Raw genomic sequence first — 11,532 nt, 5'->3', positions numbered from 1 at the left:
TGCTTGTCATGACATGCCAGTTGCTGCTATGATGTCTCTCAGGTAGATGGTTGTTCAAAAAGAAGAGGGTGGTGAATGAAAGCAAGAGACAGGAAAAGGAACACTGTGGGACTGTCTGGCTTCAAGGTTGTATATGGTGAGATTTTTGGACTTATGTGTAAACATAAGAAGTACATAATTCTTTATGCCTATTTTAAAAATATATTCTAATTCTTAAATGTTTTTTTATCATATTCTGTAGGGACTTAAAATTCAACATATAAATACTTGATGAAAAATACCTGTTCCATATGCCTAAGATGTTTGATATGCAGACAGACAGTGAGGTTAAGCTTAACAGCCTAAGTTGTATGGTAATATCAATAAGCTTGTCTTCCGGATGGTTAACAACCTAAGTTTGCAGACCAAAATTAGAAAAAAAGGAGGACTGCAAGGAAAGCCAATATTTTGGCCCTCGCCTTCTAAGGTCAATTAAGACTCAGGACCTATGAGAACTTGTACTGTAACATCATGTAACTCGGTAGTGTCCCAAATTTTCTGATCAAGGAGATGATGGGGCCAAAGAGGAAAGTGATTGATGATGTAGAGTGTTCCTAAGGAGAGTCACATGGAGAGAAAACATTCTCTCAGGCTTTCACAGAGAGCACACTGGCCAAGCAATGGCCATGACTCATCCACATGACTGACACTAACAAATGTTCTACAATCTGAGGTACAGGATCTCAGGATCAATCCTGAGGGGATTTCACTGATCTTATCATACCCAAAAGCTACAACTCCTGTTGCATAGATCCTGCTTTATCTTGGTCTTAACCATCCAGCAGAAAAGTATAAAAACGAAATTTAAGAATTAAAGCCATGCTGTTATGTTGAGCTGTAGGGGACTCAGGTCAACAATTTCTGACATTGCCAGTCAAGTGGAAGACCCAATACTATTATTGGCTACTGGACTCTTTTAGCATATTTTGCTGAGTTTACACATCTATAATATTCAAATAACGGAACTTAACAAAAAAAGGGCATAGAGATGTATGTCCATTTTGTATCTGTGTATTCAAAGTGGTTAGGATAGATACATAGTTACATTCTGTTAGTGAATATAGTGATTTGTTCTAATGGTGTTTGTAAATAGGATATCATGTCTGCATCTTGTACAGAAATTAACCACTAGGAAGAATGTATGCAATGTGTTAATTTTTGAAACTGTTCTATCAATTTGATTTGAATCTGTCGCACTGCTATTTATCAATAAAATTATGGAAAAAAATAAATACTGGGGAAAAAAATAAAATAAAATATAAAAAAATAGGCTTTTTAAGAAAGGAACTGGAATAAAGCCTTCTATCAGTTACACTACTTTAAAACACACTTATTTTTAAACAAAATATTTGTTTTAACATAAATAAATTGTATCAGTGTGAATACAATGCAAACATTGTTAATGATTAGTGCTCTGAAAGTGAGATTAAAAATGACCTAAGACCTGTAAAAAATATATATGTATATATATCTCTTTATACAGTTTCAAAATTTTAAAGTATTTCCTTTTCTTTCGATGTAGTCCTTACTGCAACCTTTCCTTCCTTTCTTTCATTGAGAATTGAACCGAAGGAGTGCTAACCTACATCTTTTGAGTCTTGCCAAGTTGCCCAGGCTGGCCTCAAACTAGCAATCTCCCTGCCTCATCCTCTACAAAATATGGGATTACAGGCACACATCATCATGCCCAGCTCCTGTGCATTTCTAACATATAATCATTTTGAGAGATCCTTTTATGATTTATGTTCTTTTATAATCTCTGCATTTGGCAGTGTTAACTCTGGTTTGAAAATCTCTTGCCTGCAAACACCTCAACACAACCAATATGACTATCCTTTTCTATTTACTTTATTCTTCCTAATCTCTAATACAAGTTTCTGAAGCCCTTTTTTGCTTGGAAAACTATTATTTCTACTTCAAACTGTCCCCTGTCCACCCTTACATACAGGATTATCACACTGAAACTTGGATCCATTCTCTAACTCTTTAACAAAGTGTTCTCTTCAATATTATTTAATGTTGGCAGGAGAGCAAACCCTGAACTCAGTATTTTCCTTTTGGCTGTGGGCCTTACCTTACAACTTTATTTTGTATTACCTGATGTATTTCTGTTACACACTTAGTAAATATTAAGCAAAATACCTGAAATATCTGGGGAAAAATCTTTACTCATTGTGATGACTTCTAAAATGTTCCTCATTCTTTCTCTGTGCATAGAGTCCTGAAGATAATTTTATATCAACATAGCAGTTTAGATTTTACGTGTAGCACAACTCTTTCTGTTGCTAATTCTCTCTAGTTCCTCATTTATGAATATCGCTTAGATACCTTAGTTTTTTTTACTGAAACTTCAAAATCTAGGAAAGAGATTCACAACTATGCCCAAATGTACTGGATCTCAACAGAGAGGTCACACCAGAATCAACTAGGGGATTTTAAAAACACTTGTACTTGATCCAGGTGTGCAAGTCTCTAGGGGGAAGCTCATGATGTGTATTATAAAAAAAAACTTCACAGGTGATTCAGATATTGCCTTTGATCTAGCCTTACCTGAGACTCATTATCAACATTATCAAGATAGAGCAGTCTTAAAACCTAATAAGGAACTTTTTTGATAATGTTTTTATGACACCACATTTTTATGGATTATATTTAAAAGATTCATATTCTCGCCTAACATGTCTAACTGAAGGAATTTCCATTTAAGATTGGTTAGAGAATTAAAATACCAAGAGAGTGCAGGGAATGTACATATTAGGATCAAACTTAAAATTCTGGCTTTAGTACAATTAATGTTTTGCACTAAACCTAAGTATTAACAAGCCTGGTTTCAGGATAGTTTCAGAACATCTCTCACTTCTATTAGGTTGTAAAATCACACTGGCTGTCCCTCTTTGTAATTGCCAAACATCTGATTTACTTAGCTATAACCAATTAATACTGATTATTAGAGTGAATTTTATTTATAGTACCTTCAAATTTGCTGAATCAATGCATTTTTGCTTTTCACTTGCCAGTTGTACTATTTCAGCTTGATGAGCTTCAATAATTGCATCTACTTGTTTTTTAAAGGCATCATCCATACTATGAAGCTTTTCAACTGCATCCCTTTGAAAAACAAAGCAGAACAAAAAATGAACAAAGTAAAGTCATGAAAAAACCAAAAACCTCCATATACATGTGTAGGATCTGTGTATGAGGCTTTAAAGGGGGGTAGCGGAGGGGATAGCCATATGTCATATGACTGATACTACTATCTTTTTGTTGGTGTTATTTTTTGAGACAGGGTCTCTCAATATAGTCTAGGCTGGCCTCAAATTTGTGGTGACTGTCCTGTCTTGGCCTCTTGAGTGGTGCGATGATGATTATGTGCCAGCTCGCTCACCACTCTGTATCTTTACAAAATAGCTTTTTTACCCCTTGTGGTACCAGGATTGAACTTGGGGCCTTGTGCTTGCCAGGCAGGTGCTTATGCCACTGGGCCATATTCTCCAGCTTCCACTCTGTGTCATGATATGAGAACTGATCATTAAACTATATTATCTATTCTCATCAATTTTATGAAGTATTTTAACAGGCCTACTTATACACAGAACAAAGTAAAAGCTTATTTCTTCTTGAGTACTGCAGAATGCACACAAGAATGGCAATGTCTCTTTAAAAATCAGCTCTCATCTTCAGCTGGTGAAGGCTGACTGCTATGTGCATTTGCTTCTGCCTCTTATGGAGCACACCAAATACAGAATTAGCTACTGTCACTCAGACAGTTTTAAAACAATCATATAAGAAAAGCAAAAGGCAATTACTATGTGTGAAGCACTAGTCTACAAATTATTTAATTCATATAACTCATGTATATTTATAAATATATACTATGCATATGTCATTGTTTTATTTTTTTTTAAAAATTTTATTTATTTGTGTGTGTGTGTGTGTGTGTGTGTGACCAGCTCAGCCCACCAGGGGGTGGGCTGGCTGGCATGTGGTGCTGGGGGATTGAACCGCGGTCCCTGTGCTTTGCTAAGCTTGTTCTAAGTAGGTGCTTTAGACCACTGAGCCATCTCACCAGCCCCATATGTCATTGTTTTAATCTAACAAAGATAGGAAGTATTGTTATTTAAATTTTATAAAAGTTCTTAGCAACTATGTTCCACATATTTTTTGACTTTTCTTTTGATGCAGGGGCTTGCTATATAGTTAGGCTGGCCTTGAACTCCTGGTGATCTTTCTGCCAAGGTCTCCTGAGTGCTGGGATTATAATGCGCACCACCATGCCTGGCTTGTCCCATCCACTTTGGTACCTGTTTGTTCATATATTTCACCCACTGCAATTCAATGATGTTTAGAGATCTCACATCCTTTGGATCTTAATACTTACTTTTGTATTTCAATACTTTTGTCCCTTTCTGCTTTAAGTTTCCTTTCCTTGTTTTCAAATTTCTCTTTTACTTCTTTTACTTGTGTTTCCAGATGACTCAGAAGCTCTCCTTTATCATGCCATTTCTGATTAAGTGTACTATGATGAAAAGTAATTTCAAAAGTAAATTAGTTATGTGAAATTATTAAGCCACATTTTTCTTCTTTGTGGAAAATACTGTAAAATACCTGTAAGCTTTTCTTATTTCTTCAAGTTCTAATTCCTTTGCTTTTAACTGTTGCTTCATTTTCTCCTTTCTTTCGTTGTGCTTTTCAAGTTTTTCTATTATATTATCCAGCTGTAAACATTTTTCATCAAGTTGTTCTTGAGCACATTTTTCTATTTCAGTGATCTTTTCTTGTAACAGTTTGATTTGTTCATCTTTTTCCTGTAGACACTTTTAGAAAATAACATTTTTTTGTTAATCCTAAATATTTCACTCTGATCAATGAAATATGGTTTAACAAACTGATATTTAAAAGGGTATTTTAAACAAAAATGTTAATTTTGCTAACTGATCCCCAAATAATTCTAGTTATGTAAAAGTTATAATAAAAGTTCACATACATGTGGATAACTCACTACTATTATAGACTACAGGACTATATTGGATTGCTTTGCTGAATTCATGCACCTACAATATATGAATGCAATGGAATACCCATCTCTGACAAAAGTAAATGAAAAAGGGGGATATAAATGGAGGACTATTTTGTAGTGAAAAAAATACATATATCTGTATATACAAAATAGCATAGATATACACTATTTTCTCTTAGTTCAATGAGAAGAAAGTTTTGAACTAATAGTGCTTAGACAAGATACCATGTCTGCATCTTGTACTATGAATAACTACTACAAAGACAATATGCAATGTATTATTGTAATTATCTTACTAACCTGTTTTGAAACTGTCTTATTGCTACTTCTTTGTCAATAAAATTAATATAAAAATAAAATTTGTTAATAAATCTCTAGTAGCATTTTAAGAGTATAGGGGTAAATATTATAAAAAGAAATACAAGACTTTATTAAGTTCCAAAGCAGTTGGGAATCACTGATACACTATTTTTTGGATACTCTGAGAGTCCCCTGGTTTTTCAAACATGACATTTGCTCTTTTCTCAAAAGAAAATTTCAAACTTACATCTTTTAATTTTCTAATAGTTTCAGTTTGGTCTTCTATAATTTTGCACTTTATTCTTAATGTATCACTCTCATTTTCTTTTGCTTTTCTCAGAGATTCATTCTCTCTACATAAACTTTCAATCTGGGCCTCTAATTTTCCACGATTTTGAGCCAGACATGATCCTAAGAAAGAAACCCCAATTAGAAACATTAATATACCTTGCAAATTTTGTATTATATAAAAATCTAATCTATAGTGTTGGAGACAGAACAAATCAAAACAAAACCAAAAAACCAAGGCAGCTAATGTATTTATATAAAAAAGAGATGAGACCAAAAATACAAGAAAAAGAAAAAGCTTTCTAAATAACTAAAATTACAAATACAGCCAAGAACAAGTAATGTATAATTCATCTTATGGCAATCAAACCATATCATAATAATTCCAATAGAAGATTTAAAAAAGAATTCCTACATAGAATTGGTAAATGAGAAATGCCTTGTGAAAACCAACATTTGAATATTCATAACTTTTAAGTTGTCTATGAATGTCATAAAGAAGTCTGTTATCTATTACTTGATAATGATTGGAAAAAGAATAGGACCAAGGGCTTACCTAAACTTAAAAGAAGTTTTTACTCATGTACCACTTTGCATCATTGAACTTAGGACCTTTTTTGTGTTTGTGCTTAAGACAGGCGCTTAAGCCACGGAGCTATCTCCCTCGCCCCCACTTTACATTTCTGCATGCACAATAGTATTAATATTATGAACAAGTAGCCCAATTATATTGGCAAGAAAACAATGAAATATCTGAGCTAAGGCATTTTTTATGTTTACCACAAAGAAATGATATAGTTGAATATTTTTATATAAATTTATATTACAAATTAAAAATATCTAGAGTATTAACTTTTCTTGGCACTCTAGAAGACTGCACTTGGGTTGCGCACACTAAGCAAGGACTCTCTCAGTGGGCTACATGCTCAGCCCTCAGAGCTATAACTTCTTCAGTAAACTATTCCCTTTTCCTAAGAGGCACTCTTTCCTGTTGGGCTGACAAATGTCTACTTATTCTTCTACATAGAGTCATCTTTTTTCTTGGCATCTCTAGGTAGCTTATGCCCTTTTTATTCTAATACCCAGGTTTATTTCATTCTAAGAATGGCTATTTCCATTGAAAATTTGAGAGTTTTACCCTGTTGTGCCAGCTCATGTCCCCACACTTTTCTTTCTGTCCTTAAACCATAAATTAGTGATTCCTTGGCTGCTAGCTCAGAAAGAAGCTGGTCTTTTTCATGCTTGAGAAGTTCTATTTGAATACTCTTCTCCTTGTCATCTTCAATCAAAATTTCAAGAGTGTTGATTTGATTCTGTATGGCCCCCCAAAATTAAAAAAAAAGCAAAATAATTATTATAGTGAATGCTTACTTTTGCCTTTTTATGAGAAAAATGTTATTTAAACAAATACAAAATAAATGTTGCTAAATTTAACTAATCACAAATATAAGTTTATGAAATAAAGTCAGTAGGTGCCACTCCTTTGTGTTTATGTTTTTTTTTTTTTTTTCGGAACTGGGGCTTGAATTCAGGCTCTTGGGCTTGCCAGACAAGCACTTATTCTACTGAGCTATTTCCCCAGCCCTAGTGCCACTCCTTTGAACACTGTTAATTTTACTCTAAAATCTGTAAAAGATAAACTTTTACAAATTTATTTCTAGAATCATTGCCTATAATAATGAAAATTTCTCAAGAAGTATTTATACCAGTAGTTTAAAAGCTCACTTCTTGGGAGTTACCTTGTACAAAATAGCAAAAATGTCTAATGCTGACACAATAAAGGCATTATAGCTAACTATGTCCAAAACCCACCACTACCACCCCCACAAACTTAGTATCAGCAATCCAAATCATGTTTCTCCAATTTCAACTCTTTGAGGATCACCTTTTCAATTTTTGTTGTAACTTTATAGAAGCAGTACCTTTTTAACATGTTTCATAAAATTCACTTATTTCACTTAAAAACTTTTATGTTTTTGGAGACAGGGACTCATTATGCGACTCAGGCTGGCCTTGAACTCAGAGATCCTTCTGCCTCAGCCTCCTGACTACTGGTCTTACAGGCATGTGCTAACACACTCAGCCTACTTAAAAACCATTTTAATGTACATCTGTAAAATCCTATTTTCTCTGATTAGTTGTAATTTTCTCATACACAATATGTAAGCTGTATCATTTAAAAGTTCATGTTGTGTACTCCTCAAGTCATAACAAACTTTTAAAAAAGACATTATAAGATTAAAACAAAATATAATGCTAAAAAATCTTACCTGTAAATTTGTTGCTGTTTCCCGTTTCATTTTGGAAACTTCTGCTAGTTTTGATTTTTGTTCCTTTACCATGCAGGTTAGATCTTTAATTAAAGAAGAAGATTCATTTTCTTTTCTTTGAGCCCAAACAAGAGCATGTTTGCTCTTGGCCAACTCAGTTGCAACATTTTCAAAACCTTCTTTAACCTGTATTTCAGAATTACATTATAAATGGCAGCTCTCTAAATAATTAGAAATATTTGGAGGGCCGGGAGATAACTCAGTAAAATAAGCACTTGTCTGGCAAGCACAGGGTCCTGAGTTCAATTCCCAGTACCAGAAAAAAAAAAAAAAAAAAAAAAAAAAAAAAAAAGAAAAAGAGAAATATTTGCTGGTGGAAATAGCTTATAGCTTTTATTTCTAGAATCAGTTTTAGCTAAAAAAATAAAATGTAGATAATTTGTTTCAATTTATTAATTTCTACATGAAGAAACACAAAATAGGGGAGGTTATCCATTCATCTAGTTATCTAGGGAATTGCTGGATCCAAAGCTAGAAGTCATTCACTTGACAAGTATATACTAAAGGCCTGTTACATGCCAGCCATTTTCTAGACAATGCAATATACCAATGAATAACATACATTACAATCTCTACCTTTGTAAAGGTAATATGTAGCTTATTGTACTTATTGTTAGATATTATGTGCTAGGGAGAAAAATGGTTAGAGGTACAGAAGTACAGAGAAAGGAAGGCTCAATTTCAAATAGTACAATCACTGAGAAAACAACTCTTGAGTGAATATGCAGGGCAATTCTTCTAGGCTGGAATGTGCTTTTTAAAACACAAAGCCTAGTGTCACTGCAGTTGTATGGATGAAAGGAGATTAAAGAAGTATTTATATTAACAGTTTAAAAGTTAACTTCCAGGAGCCGGGTGTGGTGACGCATGCCTGCAATCCCATCACTCGGGTGGCAAAGCAGGAGGATCGTGGTGAGTTCAAGATGAGTCTGGGCTACAAAGTGAGCTTAAGGCCAGCTTGAACTACATTTGAGCAAGACCAAGGCTCAAAAAAGACCAAAATAAATAAATAAAATAAATAAATAAATTCCTTGGAGTTACCTTGAGGGCTTGTAGAGGGTTTAACTCTGAAAAACTTTGAGGGTTCAACAGATTAAGATGAAGGGACAACAAAGGCTATTGAGGGGAGTCCTATGTATGATCTATTTGTATTTTAGTAGCACATTACAGATGCTGTGGTCAGTATAAACAGAAACTGGGGATATGATAGAATTATGAAGATCAATTAAAATGTTCTTAAAGTAATGCAAGTGAAAGATAATGTGACTTACACCAAAGTGGCAGAAAAAGAGATGGTAAGAAATGACCATAAATATTGTTTTAATAGGGATGACAAAATGCCTTGAGGCCGCAGATATGGAGTGGCAGAAAAATGGGAGTGCACACTAATTCTAATGGAGTCTTAAGCATGCAGAAGGTAGGTGGTATCTTTAACTGAGATGGAAGATGGAGTAGAAAATCTCGGGGAAAGACAGTGGTTAGGAGCAGAGATGTTAAACAGGTGCTCACACTGTAAGTTTGGAATTCAGGAAAAAGGACTACACTAGAGATAAAAAATGATGGTAAAAGAATTTACAAAGATATCGACTGTTGTCTAGAAAAAGGGTTTAATAATTGAAATTTGAGCATTCAGAAATAATTTGGGTGAAAACAACACAACAATAGGAGAAACTGAAAATAGGCTGAAATGACAGAAAGCCAAGAAAACCAACAAGTGAATTGTGTTGGTAACCAAGAGAAGAATCTGGTGGGGGAGACAGCAGCAGAGAGGTCCAATACTGCTCTGAGGTCAAATCAGATGAGGACTTAACTGATGATTCCCAGTGTGGATGCTGCTGTCCACTTTCATTTGTTGTTGTTCTGAGACCCGTCTCGCTATGCAGCTCAGGTTGGTCTCGAACTCACAACAATTACCCTGCCTCAGCCTCCCGAGTGCTGCAGTACACATACGAGCCTGACTAGAGCAGGTTAGAGGATAGAAAAGAAGAAAATCAGCGATGGCAGACATACATATTTGAGAAGTTCTGTTGTAAATGACAAACAGAAACAAGGTGGTAACCAAATGGGGTCAAGAGAATTTTCTTAAGAGAAATATCACAGTGTCATCTGTATGCTGAAGGGAATGACTGAATACACAGGGAAACACTGTTGATGTAAGAGTGAAAGGGAAGATTTGCCAAAGCTATGTCCTTGAGGAAGGAAGGGAGAATGGGAGCCAGAGTGTATCTGGTAAGCAGCCCGAGGAGCAAGAGTGCTCCTCGACAACAGGGATTGCCAAACTGTGATCTAGGGTTTCCCAGGCCAGGCCATATGATCTTTAACTCTAGTTTTCCAATACAAAACCAGTCCCAGGTAATAAGTAAATAAACGGCATGGTTCCTTTTGAATAACACTTCATCAAAAAAAGAAGGAGGGCCTAGGATTTTGTTTTGCCAAACACTGCTGCACAGTTATGGGAGAGAATTCAGATTCTTCAGGTCCGTTCCAGTACTTTCTTCACCACTTAGAATCTTATGTTTGCCCAACAGCAAGGGAAGCAGTTATTATTTATATGAGGAAACAGGCTTTTAAGGACTTACATCTTTAAACCTTCTGGCTTCAACAGTTAAAGCAATACGGAATTCATGTTCTAAATCCAAATACTGCTGGTTTAATACGTCAATTTTCTCTTGGTATTCTTTTTTTTCTTGATCATGCTTTCTCTCTTCTTTGGCTACTTCCTTAGCTAAGGCATCCTGGAACTCAGCTTCGCTAAAAAACTCCCTTGTTTCAAGTTCTTTCCTAGAATGAAAAATAAATACAAATCAAAGGATGTTCACAAAGTGGAAAACATTAAAAGGTCCTGATGTATTTCTTAGTATTTTGTTTTCCCTAATGTACAATTAAAATCAGTTCCTTACTTTCAAACAAAGAAATCTGGCATGGGTAGGTACAGGGGGAAAAAAGACACAACAAACAAACAAAAAACCCAACAAACTTTTGTTTGTGTGTATTTCCTTTGTGGCCCTATAAAGAAAAAGCTTATTGATTCCTGTTTTCAGAAAAATAATACTGACTAACAACTAGTTACTTAGAGGTCAATCAAATCAGTGTGCTCTGTAGACAAACATCAACTTTTGAGTGGATTTGGATAAAGGTAAAATAAGCTTCATTATAAGCCACACCTCAAATGGCAATAATAAACAATGAACATCTATAACAAATAATAGATAATGACAAACACATTTTTGCTTTTTAGTAGTTCTTGTTATTCTACTGATTTTAATGTATATGAAAAAGTGGTATTTTCCATGAACTAATGAATCAGACTCAACAATAATTGTTGTCCTTTAATGTTGGGGGAAAACCCTGAAGCTTTCTCTATTATTAAATGGGAATATTTTTAATAATTAATACATTGCATATTGTTGTCTTCATAGTGGTTATTCATAGTAGAAGATGGAACATGATATCCTGTCCAAACACTATTAGCACAATTATTGAAACTGTCCTATTAATTGGTTTTGAAACTGTCTCATTGCTATTTCTCAATAAAATTTATATATATATATATATATA

At 34.4% G+C, this 11,532-nt stretch overlaps 1 protein-coding gene across 3 annotated transcripts in view; it reads right to left on the bottom strand.

The window, feature by feature from the left end:
* Positions 1–11,532, bottom strand: part of Lrrcc1 (leucine rich repeat and coiled-coil centrosomal protein 1) — a 44,998-nt gene that overhangs the window by 7,097 nt on the left and 26,369 nt on the right. For all 3 annotated transcript variants that reach the window (XM_004643085.2, XM_023703203.1, XM_023703204.1), the window contains 7 exons: positions 10,554–10,755; positions 7,915–8,100; positions 6,783–6,957; positions 5,604–5,767; positions 4,645–4,853; positions 4,418–4,555; positions 3,012–3,147 (listed from right to left, as the gene is read on the bottom strand). In XM_004643085.2, coding sequence (XP_004643142.1) covers positions 3,012–3,147; positions 4,418–4,555; positions 4,645–4,853; positions 5,604–5,767; positions 6,783–6,957; positions 7,915–8,100; positions 10,554–10,755 — 1,210 coding nt within the window. The remainder of the gene's footprint in view (positions 1–3,011; positions 3,148–4,417; positions 4,556–4,644; positions 4,854–5,603; positions 5,768–6,782; positions 6,958–7,914; positions 8,101–10,553; positions 10,756–11,532) is intronic.

Source organism: Octodon degus, unplaced genomic scaffold, assembly GCF_000260255.1.
Source record: "Octodon degus isolate 3935 unplaced genomic scaffold, OctDeg1.0 scaffold00165, whole genome shotgun sequence".
In the NCBI taxonomy this organism is placed as follows: Eukaryota; Metazoa; Chordata; class Mammalia; order Rodentia; family Octodontidae; genus Octodon; species Octodon degus.
The sequence above is the reverse complement of the archived record's forward strand: the minus strand, read 5'-3'. Positions and strand labels throughout refer to the sequence as shown.